Source organism: Macrobrachium rosenbergii, chromosome 8, assembly GCF_040412425.1.
Source record: "Macrobrachium rosenbergii isolate ZJJX-2024 chromosome 8, ASM4041242v1, whole genome shotgun sequence".
Classification (NCBI taxonomy): Eukaryota; Metazoa; Arthropoda; class Malacostraca; order Decapoda; family Palaemonidae; genus Macrobrachium; species Macrobrachium rosenbergii.
The window spans coordinates 67,344,075-67,368,757 of NC_089748.1; the positions used below are offsets into that span (position 1 = coordinate 67,344,075).

At 36.6% G+C, this 24,683-nt stretch overlaps 1 protein-coding gene across 1 annotated transcript; it reads left to right on the top strand.

The window, feature by feature from the left end:
- Positions 1-845: 845 nt before the first annotated feature.
- On the top strand, positions 846-24,133 carry LOC136840944 (uncharacterized). Its single transcript, XM_067107914.1, is given in 11 exon segments — positions 846-2,154; positions 9,238-9,368; positions 10,755-10,891; positions 11,409-12,576; positions 12,579-13,887; positions 18,400-18,589; positions 19,236-19,382; positions 20,025-20,144; positions 21,357-21,464; positions 23,695-23,753; positions 23,896-24,133. Coding segments are annotated over 11 exon segments (4,560 nt in total). The 5' UTR covers positions 846-1,050; the 3' UTR covers positions 23,983-24,133.
- The last annotated feature ends 550 nt before the right edge of the window (positions 24,134-24,683 follow it).

Sequence of the window (24,683 nt, forward strand, 5' to 3'; positions counted from 1 at the left end):
CAATAGTTGACACACTGACTTGTTAAAAAACTGAAGAGAGCTCAGAAGTGCGTAAAATTTTGGAGAAAGATGCGAAGGACCACCAGAAAAAGTGCTCAAACATTACAGCATATTTTATCACAATATTAAAGTAGTTTCTGCTGACTGGCTGTAGTTGCCCCGAGTGTCGGCGTCAATTTCATTTTTCTTCAAGAGACGGTCACTGAATGAATTATGTTATAAATCTCAGCTGAAATAATAATTTCTTTATTCCCACAGTCGTTCGTATGATTGTTACCAAGGGTTAATTTCAATATTCTTCATTCAAACGACAAAAAATACTAATGTGTTGGAAAGTCGTATGAAACTAAAGTTTTCATTCAGTTTCAAATCTTTGCTAGTGTTGAGTATGCTTTTGTACACTTTGGCAACGGAGCTTCTCTTCTTCCACGATTAACTGTACCCCGTATATCTAAAAATATTATGTAAGATACACAACTGATAATGAGCGTTATTCAACTACCAGGTTATAGCAACAGGTTTGTTGTATCGCCATCACTCAAAAATTCTTTTATCTTATATTGTTACACGGTTTTAGTTATGTGAAGATTAATCAGCAACATTTTAAAAAGATACAAAATTATCATTCATATTTTAGCTTGACAGATTGATTGATTTAGTCTGTTTTTCTACTAATAAGAAAATTATAAGTTAAGAAAAGGCGTTTACTTTAAAGAAATTGGGGTATGTACTTCAGTCGTGTGACCTGATAATGCTTATCCGTCGCTATGGAGACACTATCTTGGAATCTTCCATTATCAGATTAACTGTTTTCCAACAGTAACACGTATTCAAAAATCTTCAGTATTCTAGGTAAAGTGTGTTAAACAACGAATACTAAACGCTCGGTTTCTCGATATAAAAACAAACATTTGTGAATAACAAATGTTGATAACTGTTTGAAGCCTATCAAAATATGTGACGTGAAGACAGTGGTGAGCAGAGGTGATTTTTAGAGAGCTACCCTTTCTTCGTGGCTACGTTATTTGTATCCATCACATGCAATGAAGCATGAGGACAACAGGATTGAGAGTTGCTCCTTCAACTCGTGCACTGGAATCTTTGGATGGCGAGGTTACCCCAAGTTTGTCCCAAACGATTCACTTGACTATTGACCATTCTGCTAATATAACAAATGGGGAACATCCAAATGCTACATTTGCAGTGATTTCTCAGAGTTTACCTCCAAGAGAAGGTCTTGCTAACGAATTAGCAAGGCTAACACACCGTTTCTCACTGTGTGATTTGGAAAGTATCAAGACGCCGGTAAACACCCCTCCGCCTAAACCACCCAGAACCTTCAAGCACGGGGATACTGTGCAGGCAGAGAAGGAAACAAAGAAGCGCTCTGTATCCCATCCTGGACCACCAATTACGCCAACGGCTTTATATGAGCTGAAAAAGCTCGACCGCAAGGCTTCCATCAGAAGTGATCCGGGTGAGGTAAGCCCACCAAGACCGATAAGCTGCCCGCCCAACCATCATACCGATCACTCCAAATCTTGTGTAACCAAACCACGCTCATCGACCTTATCTTCAACCCAGTCTTCACCTCCTGCCTTGGATAGAACCAGGTCAGTCTCAACAGCTATAGGCAAATCGCAAATGGCGTGGCAATCTCTGAGAAGACGTATTTTTTCAGAGGACGTCCCTCCTGTGCCATCCACGCCCCCGCAGCCTATACCCAATTCGAATAGCATTTTCTATCCTCCTCTGCCCTCGCCTCCAGACTCTGGGCCTTCTACGCACGCAAGTTCTCCATCAACACCTACAGCAGTTCGTCCAAAGGTCACTCAACCTTCTACTCAACTCAACTTCAACGCCAGGCAATCAGGGCAAACTAAGAGGCCGCAGTCGAATGCCACTCCACCAATACCAACACGCCCAAGACAGCCTACCACAAATCCTTCGCCCGTAGCTGGGGCATCTGGAATAACGACCTCACAAAATGGATCTCATGCAAGGGCAATATCTGCTCCCGAAACATCGAGAAACAGCTCTGTGTCTGATAGGGGACCAATAACTACTATTTCCGAGTTTGAAAATACTTGCAAGCAGGTGTTCCACTTTCAAAGAAATGCTCGAGATCTGATGGAACAGAACCAATACAACAAGGTAAGACCACTGTACTTTTTGTTATTTTTTTCAAAAAGTTTTAAATTTACATACAATACAATAAGTCCGCTACTGCAATAATTGGAAAGGTAGTTCGGGTACCGCAAACATACTAATAAAAAATTATTAATCATTTCATTAGTTAGACTGCCTTTGCGAAGAACGGAATATCTGCTACAGTGAACAATTATGGGAGTAATGGGATCTATCATCCTAGAAAAGTGATTCTTAAACCGGGGGGAGAGCCCCCTAGGGGGCCGCCAGAAGCTTCCAAGGGGGCGCAAGCAGAGTTGCCAGATGGTGTTTATTTTTTTAATGTGATGTTACTACAAAATCGCCAAAACGTTATCACCAAGCTTCCATATATTTTTTCTAAATATCTCAAAACATGCCAAAAATTCAAAATATTAGTCAATTTTAATTTCAAATCTTATTTATGAATTGTCTTTTATTGTTATGACAAGTTTAATAGCATACAAATAGACAACATATTGTTTATAGATTATAGCTGGCAAAAATTTCAGGGGTAGGGGGTAAAAAAAATATAGTTTAGTTTAACCAGACCACTGAGCTGATTAACAGCTCTCCTAGGGCTGGCCTGAAGGATTAGACTTATTTACGTGGCTAAGAACCAATTGGTTACTTAGCAAATGGGACTTACAGCTTATTGTGGAATCCGAACCACATTATAGCGAGAAATGAATTTCTATCACCAGAAATAAATTCCTCTAACTCTTCATCAGCCGGCCGGGGGAATTGAACTCCGGCCCATCGAGTGACAGTCCGAACTCAGCCGACTCGGCCAAAGAAGGGCTCAGGAGTAGGGGGGCGTGGGATCTATACATAATGCAGAGGGGGGCGCTAGGTAAAAAAGTTTAAGAACCACTGTCCTAGAGACAGGTGTCACTGAACTTGGAAATGCCGAAAATTGTCTTTGGTTTGTCCAAATCATCAGAACAGCTCAATGGCGAACGTGGATCCAGCAACAATTCTTCGTATCGTTTTGACAAAAGTTCATTGAAAAAGAAAAGTCTCAGAATGTCATCACTTTACACACAGGAAACCTTTACTAATATTGCTCCATATCATATTAACTGCAAGAACACCATGTAACGAGCATCTGTATATAAAATTATTTGTTACCATTTTCGTCTCACATATAAATTTAAGGTTTTTGTGACCTCACCCCTGACCTTTAAAGGTCAAACTGGGTTAACTATTTGAAAATTACTTAACAGTTACCTTACAATCTATCCTGCATACAGGAAGCATTACAATTACCAAAAATATGTCCTTAACTTTTGACCTTTAAAAATCAAACTTGATGAACTTATGATGATAATGCTACAATTTATCATTATAAAAAAGGCACCACAGTTATGTAACAGGTTTTGAAACATTACCTCCTGAAATCCGTGACCTTGTCTTTTGAACTTTAACATTCGACAAATTTTTCACAGAATTTAAATATCTCGAGAAGTTGCTTACATTGACTGAATGTGTTCACGGTTTCGTAAAAAAATCAGCTGTTTTCACGTCATCAACTAACGGGCATTTGGCTCCGACCTTTGACCAATCACTGTTTTTATGGTTTTACCAAGATCAGTTTATTAGATTCCCCATCATCCTGATAAAATATAGGCAAACAAATCAACAGAACTAAAACCAAACATTTCCTGGGCAATGGCAGTATATAAGAAAGCCTTTGCACATTTTACTGCGGGTGGTCGTCATCATCTCTGACAACACGAATACTTAATTTCAAAAGAAAATAATAATGTACTTTATAAACAGTACTTAACGTTTAGCGTCAGCGTTGGTCATGCGTACCACGAACCATTTTGTATTATTTTCAGTTGAGTCCGACCCTGAATGCAATGCTGTTAACATGCAAGGTCTAACAAATACAAATGTTATACCTATAAGGTTGGTTGTTTGGCGAATTGCGAGATCCAAAGTTAAGAAGCAATAGAAAAAAAAACAGCCTTCTCCATGCTGATCTCATCCAAAAGAAAAATGGCATGTTACTTGAACTTCATTTTTCGAGGCCTTCTTATCTGGCCTCAGCTGGTCGTCAGAGCAGATAGCAGTGTCTATCACGTAAACTCCAGCTGTTCATTTGCTTTCGATATCGAAGATAATCTATTGTCTGCCATACTCCCACAAATCATACAGAATTTTATTAATTTGCCTGCATCAAACTCCGATACTACAAAACATGTTTCAGTAACATTAATAACTACAAATGTGCCACTTTGACAATTGTTCCGGAAAGATTTCGTTACTTTATGTCCAACTCAAACTACAATGCACCTCATTTACTAATTTGCAAATCCAGAATGTCACTTGAGGAAATTTGAGCAATATCAATAACTAAAAACATGAGGCTCGGTCGTATATCATACTTGAAATATTAAAACTATGAATAAATATATCTTAAATATAAATTTAACCTTCCTCGAACAAGAGTTAAACACTGTGGCGATCAACCTCTAAAAATATAGCAAATACGATCGTTGGGGAATCCAACAAAATATGATAACAAATATTAACAAAGCACTTACCTTTCTGGTTGATATGAAGTAGTTTGCAATCTTCAGTAAATGTCTAAAACGTCGACCCATCGTTACAACTGTTGCCGGCAAAATGGTGAAACTGTTGCCGGCAAAATGGTGAAAGGCTCCTCAGAAAGTATCACACTAGCGTACAACACAGCACTGACGGAAAAAGGAGCAGCTTGATCATCCATGACAATGAAGCGCTGTGTTCGGCTGCTCTACTCAAACAGATTGTTTACATAGAAAGAACAAGGTTCCTAAAGGAAATGGGACTATTAGACATTGCTAGCTTTATATTGAAACAGGATAATAAAAGAAGGGAGATAACGTTTTGAAATGAAGTAATAATACGTATTAGCTAAGTAAAATTTACTGGTGTGAAGGTAGGCTATTTACAAGTAACACTGAATTTGATGCACATCATGACAAACTGAGGAGACATAAGGCACTTCCACTATGTTGTTACTTAAAATTGTTAGTTAATAACACATCATGTTTCCATTTGACAATCATACTGTACACGTAACTTCTTTGTATCTGAGACAGCATAGCCCACAGCTTCTCGTTTGCCAAATACGCGGATGTTAACGGCTACATTGCGCAGTTCACAGATATCTGTCATAATATTCATCGAAATTCATGAAGTCATCTCTACTATAGGCATATAATACATTATGTATATACGCACATACATACATATACACATATATGTATATTTTTATTGGTTTGAACTTTCTTATCTACGATAAAATGCCAGCAATGCGCGAAGTTCATTATACAGAGAATATTTGTTATACATACATAAATGAATATATGAACACTGCATTTTAAATAGAATGATATGTGTGTGTGTGTGTGTGTGTAAAGCCTATTTCCCTAAGAGCGTGACTCCTGAGAAAAAAAAAAAAACAGTACAATGGATACTGCCACATTCATACTGCTGGACTGCGGACAAATCCACGGTCAATGGAAACATCCACAACATTTCCACTGTATATTGAAAGCTCCCAGATCATCGAAAATTCCCCACGTAAACAATGAGCTATTCACCTCTATCTCTTAAGTAACTTTGACTTCCTGGATATTTATTAAGAAGGCCCTTGCCTTCCTCCATTCCTTCCACATAAACAAAGCATCTTAAAAGCACTAACCCATTCTTTCACTAATGTTAACGATTTTACCACTTTTGTATATCCCTGCATTTGTTTCCCTTCCAGTCTTATTACACCGGATATGCTAACTCGCAATTTATCTCAATAGTTTCGACCTTTTTCTTTTCAGTTGTAGCAATGTCCACATTTTACTTGAATGAAAGTGAGCTGGCTCCACAATCACACGGCTACCAGACGAAGTTGCACTATGCATGCTCTTTATAACCTTCCAGACTTCTTCCTCTTCTATATTTTCTTTTAATATATCCCCTGTTATCGTCATCCAAATGAAAACAACATTAAGTTAATAAGTCATTTTCAAAATCCTCATGAATAGGCCTATCTACCGAACTGAAGAGCATCTCAAAATACTTCCTAAAGACAACACACCCGTAAATGTTAATCACTGAACCATCTTCTTTACAAAGTTTTTGTTAGGTAAACTACTTTTTTTTTCGAGCAAAGATTTTGACCAACTTTGGTCAAGTCGCCTATTGTAACCGTAACTTTTGTTCTTCCACATAACTCGTTTTGAATTTCCAAGTTTCCTACTTAATATTATAATCCTGTTTTGAAGTATGTTTAACAGTCCATATTTCTTTTGAGATGATTACCTTGACAATTTCATAACAAAGAGCAGTCTGCTCTGAAATTTTATGCACTCTCACCACGTAAACATGATATAAACGTTTAATTGAAAGTATCCCGTCGAGTGCCAACAATTTGCTTTTCAGTATCCATATTTGAGTCAAAACGGGGTAAAATCGTAACCCAATGGAGTCTTTCCTCTTGGTAGGGACTGCTGAAGAAAACGTAATTTTCACTAATCACAGAAAACGTCACGTTCCTTGTCTATTGTTGCCACTATATGGCAGTGTGTTGAGGCATAACCTAGGCTAAGTAAGGAATTTGGCCAGTGTTCTTTGTATAATGTTGACGATTAAACATAAAAAAAAAATCAGTATCAAAACCAAAAATGCACAGATAGTCTTGTGAGGTTCAAGAAAGGTCAGAAGTGAGACTGATTCCCCATTGTGTTGTTGTTTTAGATTTAGCTGGCCTTGTGCCAGCACGGGCTCTTGCTCCTAGAGCAGCCCGTTTCCCTATTGTTCACGACAGGTACTTATAATGCGAAAAGCGGACGGAAAGGTAGAGGCGACCCAGCACCACTCTGCTGCGTCCGTACAGAATTGTGTTGTTGAAAGACATAAATGACATACAGAGCATTATGGAGAACATACAAGGCAGATATATATAACATGAACAAGGTAGATATATATATCGGCGAACAGGCTGTAAATGATAAGAAGTAATGGAATACATAAAGAATCTGAGACAATAACAAGTGACAAATACGACATGATAAATGTACAAATGTAGAGCGAAACACAAGGAACGGGGAGGCGGTTTGACGCCTTTACAGCCTTACCTTCAAACCTGCACATCTTATAATGGTATTGGAAAGAAATGTTGCACTAAAAGAGGAAAATTTTGCTAGAAAATCCACAGAAATAAGACGGCGTGAACCTGGCTCGTCAAGTTTCGCTTCCCTTCTTAATTTGTTATTAAAATTACACGACAGAAAACTGTTGTAGAATACTGGTACACGTTTCCTTAGAGAACTTTCAAGCAATTGTAAAATTAGAGGGGTAAGGCAAAAATCACAGTCTCTGGATACCACAGCTACTAACATAAAAGTAGCAGCAGTAGTAGTAATAGCAGCCAAAGGAATATTTGTTTAGCAGCATTAACCAGAAAAAAATGGCAGGTTAAACGGTAAAGTTCCTTATGACACCTTTGCTACACCAGTCGTCTTCTAATCTGAAAAGCCGAAGTAAGACGCTATAAGCACTCAGATAAGATCTAATGACCATCTTTAGGAGCATGAGCACAGCTGGAAACTACATACCAGAAAATTTGCAACTTTCCGCTAGCTTTCGGTGTAAGTAGCAGGCTGCAAAACAGCACAGTGTCGCCTGAGACTCCAAGGGTATGTATGATTTGGACTGCAATCTAAACCCATATTCATGGGGTGGCTTGAGGACCATCTGATTGTTGTGGGGAGGGGGGAGTTATAAAGACAATTCTGACCAACTTAGTACTGACCAAGTCGAACTAGATACATATATCTTATTGGTAATGTTATACATAAAAACCCAATTTTTTATGGTTATTTTTCTATTGTTTATAAAACTACAATAGTTTTCCCCGAGAGTATTTTATAAGGCAAAGAAAATAAGATTATAGTTTATTAATCTGAATATGCCTATTTTTACCAAATCCATATAGTTAAGTTGGTATAGATCTATGTATGTGTTTGTGTGTATGTGCGCGTGTGTCATATATATATAGATTCTTAATTTCTTACATATATATGTACATACATATATACACACACTATACATGTTCGTATTTAAACAACAAATCCTGTCCATTTTTGACCAACTCAAAATCAACATTGAGGGCGGGTAACCGTCCCCCACCCACCCCCAGTCGGGCCATTCCCTGCCTATATTCATTTATAGCGACTCTGCATACTTTAAGAACAAACACATGCTGTATAGAGCTTAGCTGTTACAAGTATTGGTTATAATTAACCTTTCGTAGGTTTAATGATTCCTTTCATGTGCGTTATGTGTACGTCTACTTGGAGTTTTCTTTTTGGTTCTCATGTCTTGATTTATCTGTTCTTGATTTATTTATTTATCTATCTTGAATTCGTAATTTTTCTTAGTTTTTTTGGCATCATTGCCGAAAGTTACATGTAAACTAAAAAAAAGTTGTTGGAGAAACATCATCGTTATCGATCTGCCCCTCATTCATTTTTTAATCTAGGGAAATTTAATGAACAGCAATTTGACAGTTAGACACCACTCGTAAAAATTAATGAAAAACTAATTCCGGAAATGATACAGTTTTGCGAAAACCAGGAACAGATAAATAATGTAAATAATCATAGCTATGTGATAGTGATTATTACAACGATGATAATTATAAGCCTATTGGTCATAATAATGACCCAGCAGGCACTTATGTTATAATGACTGATGATATCCCCATTAATACACCAAATTGTTGTTTAAAATAACATTAAAATTTGTTGAATTTTTAAAATTCCTGTAAAATCAGAGAAGGACAGAAAGGGCAGAAATCGTTCAGTGGATTAACATTATTTCTTTGATATGACATATATAACTTTTCAGGACGCTGGTGAAAGAACGGCTCAGCCTTCGTTCACAAAACCTCAGTTTCAACTCAGCTTGTAAGCCAGTGAGAAATGGCAATGTGAAGCCAAGGTTTCACAGTAGATTTTTTTCTTATTTTAACAACTTTAACTGTCAGAAACCGCAAGTTTTTTATATATATTCATTCAGGCAGCGTTGAAGTACCAAATGGCGCTGGGTCTCATTGACAAAGTGCTGAAGACTCGGGTCCTGTCCATCACACCTCATGAACCAACCAGGCAAAGGTTATTTCATTTACAAGAGGCAGTTTTCTCTAGCAGGTAAATATTAATGTTTTCTTCTAGTAATTAACGCGTCCTTGTTATTAAGAGAGACAAAACCACGCACTGGCTATTTTTCATGAGAAACATTCACAATATATTCTATGAAGCCTCCGCAAACTTTGTTTTGCTTTGATTATTGAAGAAAGCGTCAACTGTAAAGAATCTAAAGGTTACGCATTCCTTTCTTCCCTTTGACCTCGTGAGGTTTATCTACTTTTCAGGTTTAATACCTTTCTATTGTTACGCGTGTTGCGATTTTTCGATTATCAGTGGGCTAAATTTAGTGCCTAGCAATTAAATCGCCTTGCAGAGTTAAAGGACAGATACATTTGTAATCCCCCTCTAAGAAGACAATCCTTTGTGGATAAATACATTTGTAATCCCCCTCTAAGAAGATCATTCTTCTGTGTGTTACTAAAACCACTTATAAGCAAGTTGCAAAGTAGAAAGCACCTACATGAGATTATCTTCGAATAATCGTTCGTGATAAAAGAGTTCTACAGATATTAATCAAACAATTAATTAAACAATTAATGTGTTGCCTGACACTCAATGTCAAGTAACACATTAGAAATTTAAAGAAGGCTAAGGTCCTCGCTATTCACCTCACAACATTTGTAGAATAATGCGTTTTTATTATGTGACGTCTTCTCGAGTTCAAGTGCTAAACTTATCAACTTTTGATATGTTATTATGTAATCGATTTGTAATAATGAATCTGCCTAAGTGACATTTGCAAAGTTCTTGGCAGCATGATTTCATGCCTCCTGGAAAAACTGACTCAGATATGGAAGGATATTTCTGTTAATTTAATCAGCATCTGAATTGTTTGATACCTTTTTACAATGCAATTACAGTTTTAATCGACATTGTCCTATATTTTTCTTAATTATGATTCTATTTTAGTTTTTATTACCAAATTCTGTTAATTTTTCTTCGTTGGATGACAATCCTTCGCGCAATTGTGGAATAAACTTTCCAGTGTTTTGATGATAACAACAGCCAGTCAGAACGCCTATCTTTGTTTGCATATTCTTATTTAAGGCTGATGAAACGGGTAGCCAATTTCCTTAACTAGCCAAACGTAAATGTGAAAAAGGAGGGTGTGAACGGATGTATTTATTTCTTGAAACGTGGGAGATTACAAGACTCAAATGAACGCAAGGAGGTATTTCAAAGTTTGACAGAAAGCCGGAAAAAATATCACCGAACGGAGCAATTTGAAGTTTGCTGATTACCACAAAGTAAATGTAAGAGGTCGAGGCCTTGCGGATGTTACGATACCAAGTAAGTCTGATTGAATATACGTTTATTTTTACTAAATTAACCTCATTTTGTGCTGGCTTGTCGATTAATTCAGGTTTCCCTGAACTAATTCCACAGAAAGGAAAGTCTAAACGGTTTCACTGACGCTCAGGCAGCCGTGGACTTACCCCAAGAGCTATCCACGACCGCCCCTCCACCAGGGGCTCCGCCCTCTTACCAGGACGTCCTTCGGGAAGATAGACGACGTGTCAGAGGTGAGACCTCCAGCCTGTATTTTCATTTACCAAATCTAGAAACTAGCTTGAAGTCCTGGGGAATATTCCTGTTTTTGTGCGAACGGAGGAAAAAGTAAGACCGTTGGTAGCTTGAACGATTGTCGAACTTCCAGTGTTATTCGGATGTCATATATTTATACTTCACATCAATATAAAATAACTAACAGAAAGTGCTCAAAATTTTGTCACACGCAAATGAGCTCTACCTGTATGACACTTTGAAACTTGTCATATAACAATGTTAGAAAAAATAGAAATGTTAAGATGTATCATGGAAGCAAAGAGGTGATTAACTAGCAAAGAGGTGATTAACTATCATAGTTTAAAAATAACACGTATACGCTTGAGGGGCCATTCATTCGAAACGTAGTCAGTTTTAAAATTTTCTGTTGGTTGTTATGAATGAAGCATAATATACACCTTTCATAAGCAGGATACTACTCTGAACTTTTACGCATACTTTTCATCATTTAACAATATCATTTGTACATTAAAGGTACACCACCCCCAGTACCTGTAAGGCCTCCGACATTAAATGCATCTACACCCGGAAGTGGAGTATTACCAAGACCTTCTCAGTCTCAGCCTCAGCACCGAAGCCAACAGCAGCCACAACAACAAAGAGGCCATCCTAAGCCCCACCAATCACGGGTGCAGTTACCTCCTCGCCCACGGCCTGCAACTCTGTCTCAGCCACCTGCTCCGTCACATAGTCAACCGTCAACACAGCCCCGAAAGATGCTTGCAACCCAAAGTCTGCAACCGCAAACGAAGCCTCAGATGTGTAGTCCTAGCAATAATCAATCACAACCACAGTGTCAGCCTGAGGAGCACTCTCGTGGGCATACGCCTGCTAGCAGTCAACCTCAAAAACCATCTCAGACTGGGATGCCGCCACATGGATATGCATCCCTTAACAATCAGCCTGAGACACAGCCTTCAGCTCAGTCACAGCCTGGTTCCCACTTAAGACATCTTCCTCATCCTAAGACACCCCCAAAACCAAAGCCTCGTACTTCTTTGCCAAAACCCCAACAGCAACGAACGTGTCAGGTGCCTCAAGCAACCTCACCAGTCACCTCTCAACCTATACCTGAAAACCCTCACAAGAACGGTGCAGAAGTCAATGTATCTTCTAGAAGTGAAGACGATAATAATGAAGTAAAATTATCACAGCAATCTTCTGAAGACTATTCTTATGAAACTCCAGCTAATAATCAGTCAGAGGTCAAAGAGCAACCTAAACAACCAGCTTATTTACGAAATCAAGCACAACCCATTGGTGATCTAATACGCCAGGCGTCCGTAAGAGGTATCAATCCACTTGTCAGAAACCAAAGACGTATATCCTTGATAAGTGATGGAATTCAGATGAACACACAAACCCCAGGAGGAGCATCACAAGAGGATGACAAAATAAATGGAGAATCAAGCATTACAGAGATCAAACCAAGAGTACCAGTGCAAATGTCCTTGCAAGGCCAAAATCGCATTATCATCAGAATAAGAACACAGAGTTTTCGCCTCATATCTCTGAAGAAGGACTGTATGATATTCCACGCCATCAGCCAAAATTTGAAGCCACCCACCACCAAGCTTTTGGACGTGATTGTTTCAGTTCAGATAGTAGCACTTTTGCAAAAACGGAGAACCAAGACCGCATTATAGAGAAGCTGGGCACCCGGCCCAGGCCTCCAAAGCCGGCAAGGCGTAAGGCACAAGTAAAGCAGGTACCTCAAGATAAAATGAATGACTTACACTCTGGTGAAGGGCCAAGCTCATCGTCTGCATTTGTCACCAATGAAAATTGTAATATCACTTCCAAATTAGGTGGTTCATTAGAATCAAGGGAAGAGCTCTCTAAGGCAGACATTTCACACTCTAGAGATACATTGCAACAACCAAGAAGAGTTCAAAACACGACAGGAACAACCATACTCGATCCTTTTAGAGATTTAGATCCATTTCCTCCTTTGATTCCAGGCAGTGTTCAAAGTGATATATCATTCACAGACAACAATACAATTACAACATCATTCCTAAATACAAATGATGACTGCGTGACCACCTCACAAACCAACACCCAGTCTCAGGAAAGGGAGGAGGGACACCTCCAAACTCCTATCAAACCTGTTCATGCCACCCATGTTTTACTGCAACCAGTAAAATCACGTGTCCCAAGTACTACTGAGGCCACACCTACCAAGAATCAGAGTAGTTCTACCAATGTTGACTTAGGAAATTCAATTTTAGATGCCCTTGATTTTGCTGTTTCTCCGCAATTACCACAACTACCAAAAGACCGCAATTACTCTCGATGCCACTCAGAAGAAACACTTCTTGATTATTCATACAACACCCTTGGAAGATACCTTGAGTCTACAGGCAGTCAATTTGATGTTATCACTGAATTCGATCCTCTTTCATCACAAAAATCTTCGGGAAGCACACTTAATGAAAATGATATTGTCTGTCCTAACGTTTTAGAGGAAAGTGGAAGCAACATTACTCTCATTGCCAATGAAGAGGAAACGAAAATAGATGAATCATATTATGCAGTTCCAAGAAAACTGAAATGGAAATCTCCCAATACAAGTGATGAAAAACAGAACCCACCTCAAGAGGAGGTGAAAGACAGAAGGATTATTGAAAATCCAGACATTTTTTACGAAAACACAAAAACTGACACTCTTGACGACATTTATGATAAAGACGGTTATGTTGCATCGCCTTACCATATCTATGCCGAGGTAGGAACCCGCTCTTCTGTCGCATCTTCTTCAGGGTCTGTTACCTCCTGGCCTTCTGAAGCTAGTAGGCATCCCTCCTCTCCTTGTCCGACCACCCCTTCAACAGCTGGAGTATCAAGCCAAGATTCTTGTGGACCTTGGGGCTCCAGCTACGAAGAGAGTGAAGATGAAGTTGCTGATGATATTGGTAGATCATCTTTCTACCGCAACAACTATAGTAATCAGGTAACACTGAGATGTAATTGGTTTTCATTAAGACGGTAATATCTTTCCAAGATCACATTCGAGTAAGTAATCAAACAAAATCTTAGTCGTTTGGCAATAGTCTGCTACTTACAAGTTGTTTTTACTATTAACCGTACGAATAAATACTCATGCTCCTAAGGATTATACAGTCAGCACTTTTCACACTTGGGTTTTCCAAACACACACACACACACACATTTATAATATATATATATATATATATATATATATATATATATATATATATATATATATATATATATATATATATATATATATATATATATATATATATTATATATATATATATATATATATATATATATATATATATATATATATATATATATATATATATATATATATATATATATATATATATATATATATATATATATATATATGTCTGTGTGTGCGTACGTGTGTGTATGTCTGTCTGTCTATTTTTGTACATCTGTCTGTAAGTGAACAACACTTATACAATTTATATACTATACGACATAAGTTCGGTCATTCCTCTCTCTCTCTCTCTCTCTTCAAAGGTAATGGCATGAAATCGGAACTGATACAGTGAATCGGAATGATTTGCAGAGCAATGTCAAGCCAAGACGAGATTAGTAACTGACATTCCAAAGTCTAGAATCTGGCCAATATATTAGGAATAAACGCGAAAAGGAAATATAGCAGGAAATTTAGCTGCGGCGTTTCTAGGAATATCAGAACTCGTAGCCAAGTTCTTCGTCAAGTTATCAAAAAACTTAAAATTTACTAAAGTATGCAGATTTGTGTTGGTATTACTTAAAACTGGAGGTGATCCGACACTTGTGCAGCAAAGACAGCTAACTGCTTCACTTTGACATGTCTGTTGACAAATGTCGATCTAGCTGTAGCATTTGTTTAGACTGGTTCACATGTCAAATCGCTTTCTGTAGAGAGATAGAAAAACAGAGCTGAACTCAGTTAATGTTACTTAACTCAGTTCACCTTGGGTAGCTCTGCTCCTCTGAGTTAATTCAAGTATAATTCACATAAGACTTTAAATACGCAGAAACGAAAAGAAGTTCTACAACACGAATGAAAACCAAATTCCTGGTGATGTGTGTCTGATGTACATGAACATCCACTCTACCTAATAAGAGACCGCAGCTGTTCTCCTGAAAACTGTTATATATATATATATATATATATATATATATATATATATATATATATATATATATATATATATATATATATATATATATATATATATATATCAACAACGAGGCACTTCCGTTGATAGGAGATGACCCGGTAGTAAAACAAGACGATTTTCCCAAGGCACTTTCACCGTTTCTCCGATGAATTAAGGATGAGATATTTGTGTAGAATAACAAAAAAGACTTAATATATATGTATATACTGTATATACACACATGTGTGCGTGTATGTTGCATTACATATATCTATATATGAACACATAAATATGAATGCTAACAAATAAGTATACATATCAGTAAACATATGAATGCTAACAAATAAGTATACATATCAGTAAACATATGAATGCTAACAAATAAGTACACATATCAGTAAACATATGCGAAAACGCACACGTCAAACAACGTCTTTCGGCTCAGGTGTGGGTAGGGCTTTATCATAATCTGATAAGCCAGATTAACGTGGACTAGGGTGAATCGATACATGTGAATAAAGGGGAAAACCTACTACTACTACTACTACTACTACTACTAATAATAATAATAATAATAATAATAATAATAATAATAATAATAATAATAATAATAATAATAATATTCTCTGTGCTCCTGATAAAGGGAACTGAGTAAAAAGAAACCAAGTCGAAGAAGATGCTGAATTGCTGATACTTCTTTAACAGTGCCTAGTTATATTTGTCTTTTCCTTTCTCATAGTATTTATGTGTTGCTTGTAAAATACAAATTCCTTTGTTAGGGAAGTGTTTTGGAAAGTGTTCATGTTTGAAAGACTGAATAGCTGGATAGCATTATAACATGATCATGATTGGGGGTCGGGATTTTGGGTATCAAAAATTCGTATTTATGCAATTGTAGATCTGTCCTGTGGAATGACCGTGAAAATCTATTGTGAAATAGAAGTATTCAAACAATAGTTAACACTTGGTCCTTATTCTCTGTAGGGATAGTTCAACGGCAAGCACTTTATTTCATTTTGTATGTGCTGTATGTCCATAACGTTTATTTACTGTTTCCTTTTCAAGAATGTATTGATTGGCAGAAGCTTGTCTCAAAGGATATAATATTTTTTCCACTGGCAGCCGAAATTTCCTCTGTTTTCATAGTCCTGAACTTCACTCATAAGATGATTTTTTATACGTTTCTCCACTGATGCTTAAAACAAAGTTTAGCCATTAATGTTTTTGATAAATTGGCTTACAATAGTGCTTTGATCTTTTCCCTTATTTCGAAGGTCTTTAAAGTAATGTTTACCCTTCCTTGTGTTGTGTTTGTTTACTGCCCATAGATGTATGTTCTCTCTCTCTCGCTCTCTCTCTCTCGCTCTCTCAGTGTTGTGTTTAAAAAGAAAGAAGTGTTAAAGTGTTGACTGATCATGTGGGGGTAATACCGTCAGGGCAAAAGCAAAAACCCGTGTTATCTAATCTGTCAAAGGTTTAAGTTTATCAGACCCCTAGTACAGCAAATGAGACTATCTTGTCAGGCATGGGCTAAAAATGTGGCGTTCATTTTGAAAGATTATTCGATGAAAAACTGGCCTCCAAGACATTACCCAAGACCACGTAGTAAAAATTTCTCCCGAGATTTAAAAGCGAGGAATTGTGCTATTAGAATATGCGCCTCATTTTTCAAATATATTACATCAAATTAGGCAGCCCATGATACAGCGCCATTTTACCAGATCTAAAAACGAACAAAGCCTCTTCTAAAGAGAAAATTCAGAAAGCTCCTGTTGCAAAAGAAACCCAACCCGTTTGAGTATTTATGTCTTCATATGTAGCTCGTCAATCGACCATATTATACGCGTCAAAAAATCGGCACGTAAAAAAAGTGTAAGTTGAAATTAAAGCGTAAAGTTATGGTCTTTTCGTACGTTATGCATTGCGGGAAAGGAGATTTATCTAGATGGAGTCTATTATATATATATATATATATATATATATATATATATATATATATATATATATATATATATATATATAATTTAACGCTAAATAAATTTCCTGTTTCTAGTTTCAGAGAATGAATTATTCGTAAACAGGAGGAGACAAAAGTAAATAACATCAAAACTGATCTTGAATAAGTAAAAGTAAAGTTAATTCCTCAAAAGAATTTAGGAATGATTCTCGTAAGCTTCAAGCCCACGGTCATAACTTTCTCAAATCACAGGTAACTTAATGATAAGGAATAACGAAAGTAGATTTATTAAAGGAATCTCTATATTCAGATTGTGTTTGCACACACGAATAGCAGAGTTCAGTTTTCAGAAATTCGACTTCTTGAAAGACAATTTATCTTACGACGAAACGGCCCGCTCTTATCTCTACCCGGATAAGTGATAAGATTTTCTTATCACAGTACTTGTAAAAAGCTATAAGTCAGCATATGTTCTGTCAAGGAGAAAAATCTTGTCGAAAGAAAAACACGGATTTTGGCCTCTCAAAAAAGAATGAGTGGGTCTGTTCTGCTCTTTGCCACGTGTTTCTATAAAGTTCCTCTCTATGTTTCACTCACTTCTTTCACTGCATCCACTAAGTCTCTGACATGGTGACTGCCTCCTTTGTGTTTCACTGCTGCTAAGTATGTACATGAGACTGGGTAAACAGATCAATTAATAAACGGTTGCATGATGTACGTAACAGGAAATGTACCTTCAGTAGTTATCTGTTGAAGCATCTTATCTTATCTGAATATTGAAGGAACCCATGAAAACCGCTGGACTTTAATAAACGTGAAAACTGAAAAACAACGAAAGTATTGAAAGTGCTATGTATTTCTTTCACTTTGACTCATTTAAAGTCTACCTAGTACACCTTACTACTTCTTGAAGTGTTAAGCAAGTTGTTCTGGTAAGATCAGTTAATTGTCTAATTTGCTTAGCATCAAATCTATTATTGTTATTCGCTCAGTAGGTTGCACGTACTTAAAAAATCAAACAATATTCGGATTGGTAATCACAAAGTGAAAATAAGCAATGATTATTATGACCTTAATCTCAATCTCAGTACATTGTCAAAAAAAAATACACTCGCTGAAAACTTTTAGTCTTATTATTTTTGCTCTTTTTGGACTGGCTTGGCTCAAATTATTATTATGCATCAGTTTATTTTCCAAAATTGTTTAGTTAAGTCGAAAACAAATACTTTTCATGAGTATATTCCATCCTTGTTGAGAATATTATGATTTTAGTATAAAACGTAATGAGCTCGTATTGCTGGATAACTATTTCATCTGATATAGTCTGGGGAAGAATGAATTGCTCCTTCTTTCGCCACAGGGAAGCATCAACAGCCTGTCCTCCTCTCCCCTTCCTCATCCCGTACCAGAAGGATTCCCCGGCGCAAGTTCTTCCACTGACAGCACTAGAGAGTTACTCAGGATCAGAGAAGGAGTCAAAATATTTTTCATCTATGCTGATGGTGTTATCACGTCTCCCTGGAACAGACCTTTTCTCTCGGTTTCTAAAGGTGTGTTAATTATCTATCTGTCTCTCTAACACCACTCCTTCCATAGGGGAAAACGTTAGTTGTCAAATATATATATATATATATATATATATATATATATATATATATATATATATATATATATATATATGTATGTATATTCACTCACACGACTTAATCATGTACCTTTTCTCCTTTATAGAAGGTTGTGGCGCTAGAGAATTTTACCTCTCGACTAAAAATCTCAATTAGGAGGCTCCAGAAAGACCAAAGATTACAGTCACTCTCTCCCACCTATACTTTCCTGAATCAAAAATGAACCATTCGTGGAGCAGGCATGTTGTATGCTATAACATAAACAGAAGACCACTAAATCTTTCATCTATCTTCTGTTGTCTGCTAAGTTATCGGTAATTAGACGAAAGATTTGCGAGTCTGTTTTCCTATACAAATAATCTACTCGCTCTACTGAATTTCCACTTTTATTTCAATATCAGGGCATGAGAGAGTGCGTGTATATTTTGTATGATAAAATGTTAATCAGTTTCTTTTATTTAAGCACCGATATACAGCATGTGAATACAGATAACTTATATAAGAATCTATCTGGTTTTGCTGCAGTTGCCTCAGTCATTCGTACTCATTTGTTCATTTCTATGTTAACCAGACGCCAGTAATCCCACTCACGGCTCGGGCGTGTTGCTTCGCGTGGGAAGGAGCCTCTGGTCGTGTGAACTGATATCCAAATCTACTCTGGTGTTCAAGTCGGACGCCAGCACTTACGTTTTCAAGGAAACCAACAACAAGCCTGAGTGTAAGTCAAGTAATTGTGCCCGTCGCACTTACGACCTGTTTATTTGTTAATATTAATTTATTCACGTTTTCTATTTCGTGTCACTGTTCATTCTTCGACAGAAGCGGTTTTGGAATCTATGTGATGTAGCTTTTACTTTTCATTTTATTTATTTTACTCTATATGTTTATTCATTAAATATGAACGTAAGTCATGTGTTTGTGCTGATTTCAGTTCTATAAGAAGAAGTTTGTTTATTGATTTATTATTTTATCTTTTATGTAATATATAAACAAAATTTCCAAATTTTGTGCAATTGCCCCAAATATCCGATTACAATATAAATCGGTAATATTTCGTATTACTTGCAATTTTCCCTTATATTTCTATTAACGTCACCTCATCTCAGAAAAACAAAACTGTCAGTGCACTAATAAACAGCATTTTTCGCTGTGGAGGGAAGAAACGGAGCACATGGTTGAATATTATTCATCCATGTCATTCAACCTTCTGTACCCAAAGGTTGTCGTCGTCGTCAACCTTATGATATATTACACCGTATCTGACAGTGCAAACGAAGCTTTGCTTTACCTGGCATTCTCTTAACGTAACCAACTGGTGCGTCTGAGAGGTAATCAGATAATAATGTCGTCTATATTTCAGGTATCGCAGTGGCTGTACGAGTCCCCAGTACAGTGAGAAAGGTGCAGCATGAGCTACTGTCAAAAATTATGAAGGACTGCACACGACTCGAGGAAGAACGACCTTCAGGAATCACGAAAAGTTCGTTATATGCTAAAACTTTCAATTATTACCATTTAAGAATTTTACTTTTCATGTTTTTAATCAACAAATTGCCGACTTGAGAAACTGATTGAGTACTCTAGTTGAAGAACGGAAAAATCGTACAAACGTCATTAGACACTGAGAGTATGATAGTTTAGAAGGTAAGAAGGAAAGAGAAAAGAGTGGGGAAGACACACACTCAATGTTTTATCATTTACTATTGTAAACTAGACGTTTCTGAACACTACTAAGATATCGTAAGTGAAAAAGTCATGATTTTTGTACAAGACTAATCTGACATGTTCCACTTCCCTCGCACAGTAATTTCATTCAAGAATTTCATCTTGCCCAGAAAATGCCGTTATAAAGTAACATTATCACTACAGAGCAATTTAAGCCGGTTAAATTATCATACTCCCTTAAATCTTAACCTCTCCCGCTGCCAAGGTTTGACTTTGCTTTTGTTTTCCAACGGTCAAACTAATCCCCCGCCATTTATTAGCCAGATTATAATTTCCTGTGGATTACGACCAACTTTTATCTTAATGTTATTAATTCTTTATTTATTCTTGCTTCTCCGTCTTCTTACCCTCTTTTCCTTTAAGCAGGGATTACATAAGGACATCAAGTTGCCCGTCTTATTCGCCTATGTATAAAAACTATACGCCGTCATGTAACTTTTGAGCTAATGTTGAACATTTCGAATCATGTCAGGATTAGCGAACCCAACATCTCCATGTCAAGAACAGCGAACCCAATGATTCCCATGTAAAGAATAGCCAACCCTTTCCGGTCCGAACTACAATTCCACATGAGGGTTAGAACTAACCATGTCGTGTTTAGTACTAGCCCCTGGGGGCGTCAGATGTATTTCGTCTTGTTTAGTACTAGCCCCTGGGGGAATCAAATGTCTGGTACCGAAGTGTTCATGTCTAGAACAGCGAACCCGATTATTCCCATGTAAAGAATAACGAACCCAATAATCTTCTTGTAAAGAAATGCGAACCCTGCTGTGAGTGGGTTCGCTAATTTTGACATGATCCAACATTTCAAATACTAACACATGAAAAAAGCTGTTACTAATATCACTACCACTAATGATACTAATAATTCTAATAAAAAATAGTAGCATTAGTATTAGTTTACCTATTAAATATACCCTAGTTCCCGCTTTTTATTTTTATCACTCTCTTAATCCCACCTGAGCAGGCGTTTCCAAAGGGGCAGCATCGGCAGCAGAAAAAGTCAACAAAATCGTGGAGAACAAAGAGGCTGATTTCAATCAAGCCTTCGTCAGAAGGAATTCTATAAGAGCCCGTAAGTTATATTGTATAGTTTATCTTAGTTACCGATTGGTTTGTGACCGAAGTGGGCTATGAGATTTGGTGCTTTAACATAGGCATTGCAGGGAATTATGTTCTCTTTGCAGCAAGATTAGGAACAAGGCTCTTTATAGTTGTAGACTATATATATATATATATATATATATATATATATATATATATATATATATATATATATATATATATATATATATATATATATATATATATATATATATGTATGTGTGTGTGTGTGTATGTGTGTGTGTGTGTGTGTGTGTGTGGATACTTAGCTATCAGAGTGACTATATATATATATATATATATATATATATATATATATATATATATATATATATATAATTATATGGTAATAACACAATTTATGCAATATTTTGGGAAATGAAAGAAAAGTAATTTTGAGCAGAAAATGTTCTATAAACATATGCATTTTAAGGCTTCGTTTGTCGGTTACGGGATTTTAAAATATAACCGTTATCATCAGCGATGCTTTCAAGCGATGGAGGGTGGTTACGGGAAGTCGCAGTGTCCTGGGATGTGAGGGGAGCGGTAGAGAAAGAGGATGAAGCGATTAGGCCGATGTGAATACCTCTCAATCAAATGTATTATTAAGTTTTGAACAAAAAAAATGTATGCATCATTGAATCCCTCTCCCTCCCTGTCAGTGGTATTCACTGGACACCGATAAAAGAAAAGTAAGGCTGATTGAATCTCCCCTCCATCAAAGGTAGGCTTATTCATTAGACACCTATCAAGGATTTAAAATGTATTTTTGAAAATCTCTCCCTGTCCATCAAAAGTATTCATCAGACACCAGTCATTGATGTAGGCCTAGTCATGACTCCTGATTCAACAATTCCATGACGGGTCGGCCTGCCAGGAGAGAGCGCCCTAGAATTCAACGATTGCAAATAAATGTTGCCCAGCAACATTTACACTACTTACTTGATACATAAAGCCATACGGTAGTAAGCTAATAGTTGTAATTAAATTACTTGCAAGGAAAAGAATCATAATTAAAAGACTAGCAATCCATTTGCCTTATTCACTTTAACCGCTCCCCCCCCCCCAAACAACACAAGATCCCAGGCTACTGCGACTTCCCGGCCGTTACCAAACCTCCATCGCATGAAAGCAGCGCTAATGATAACGGTTATTTTAAAATTTCCCACACCGACAAACGAAGCCTTAAAATGCCTATGTTTATAGAACATTTTCTGCCCAAAATTACTTTTTCTTTCATTTCCCAAAATATTTGCGTAAACAAGTGTTACACCCTGTATATACTTAGCTATTAGAGTGGATAATGTCACTGTCATCCTAATTCCTTATCCAAAAGGCAAATGGGTTCGAATCATGATCTGGGTAGGAGCACTTGTCATCTAACTTCTGCTAATCTGTTTGAGCATATTTTGAAACAGTTTGGTGCTCTTTTAAGATTTTTTCATTATACTTTCAATAATTATATGAAGTAGCCTTTTACGAAGATTTTTAAGAAAACAGTTAAATACAAAACATACAAAAATAATATAAAATCTCTTTAAATAGCTATAAATCACTCTCAGAGTTTGACATACTTTACAATAAAGAAAAAATTAGCACTATTTCATTTTTTGCTAATTCAGTATATCACCATAAAACGCATACCTTAAGAAATACTGTATACAAAAATGACGCAATGCCTACAGTTGCAGGAGTTGTAATATAATACTGCCAAATTTTGATCACAATTTTTGTCAAACTATTTTTGCCGCTTAGCCGCATTTTGCTGCAAGACTTCAGAGCAAGTTGTAAGATTGGGTGACATCGCTTCTAGAAACAATGTAAAATGTTTAGGCAGATTATAGAGACGAGATTATTATAATATAATGGGTGTACAAGTATTCTAGGAAGATGGGTTGTATTTTGAAACATGAATTAATTCACTGATGAATAAACAAATAAGTCAGAAAAACTTCCAATTATGAATCATGTAAGAAACAAACATCAACTAAATTTCAAATCCTTAAAGGAAGCATCCAAAAATATTTAAATTCAGTGTGTGAGTTTATTAAAGCGATTTAAAAAATAATAATTTTATTAACGTTACAGTTAGTGTAATTGTTTGTATGCAAATATACAACTGTACAAACACAACTATAGAATGAATTAAGCAACGTATACCTCCTAATATTTTGCTAAATGATTTCGCTTCTCATTGACAGTTAAAGGAATGTCGAAGCGTCTTAATTCATTGGCCGAAAAGACTGGAAGCACCTTGCCGGTAAGTTGGTGGGTGGAAAATGTGAAAGGATATTAGCTCTGCCGAAAAATTAAATCATTCTATCCAGCAACCATGAATCAAAGATGTTTGTATATATTAAGCAGTTAATAAAAACAATACATTTCTTCTTTTATTCGAGCAGGAACTCCCTGAAGAGTACGCAAGCCTCCGGGATGCTGCCAGCACCTTAAAGATAAGCCGATCTGCAAGGACTGTTCAGTACATTTAAGTTGCAAGACAGAATGCGTGGCAAATGTAATCAAGTGAGAATTTGGTGATTACCGTGTGAGGCGCGGTGGCCTTTAGGAGTATATCGAGCATTTCACGAGTGTGGGATGAATAAATTCCTTATACAATCAAGTTACAAGACAAATGTACTACAGACGTAATCATGAGTTTGTGGTTACGTGTGCTATGCTGTGGCCTTAAGAAGGATATCAATCGGTATCCGGTGTTGTAGCTTGAAGAATAGTTAAAGAAAAAAAATAAAGAAAAATAGATTAGTAACGTATTATTCAGTATTGGCAGAACCCATATATTCATCATTCCGGATGATTCTAGTTTAAAGTCTTCACTTATGGGTGTATTGTTCTTCATACCATGCTCCGTCGATCTTACTAATGTTCTTTTGGCCAAAATAACTTAATTTTACGTAAGTTGAAATCGGACAGATATTTTAGCATAATCAAAAGTGTTTTATGATCATTAATGAATCACCATCCCTTGATTTTTTACTTAAATAGATATAACCTGATAAAAAACAAATTCTTGTCTGTATAATGAAACAGTCGTATTAGACTATGCAAGCTTGAAAGTTATGATAATATAAGTTACTTAGAAAAATGGGGGAATTTAAATTTGTTCATATGGTGGAGTGTAAATTAGCAATAAAATAATTTTCTAACTTTACTGAAGTGTATATTTCCTTTA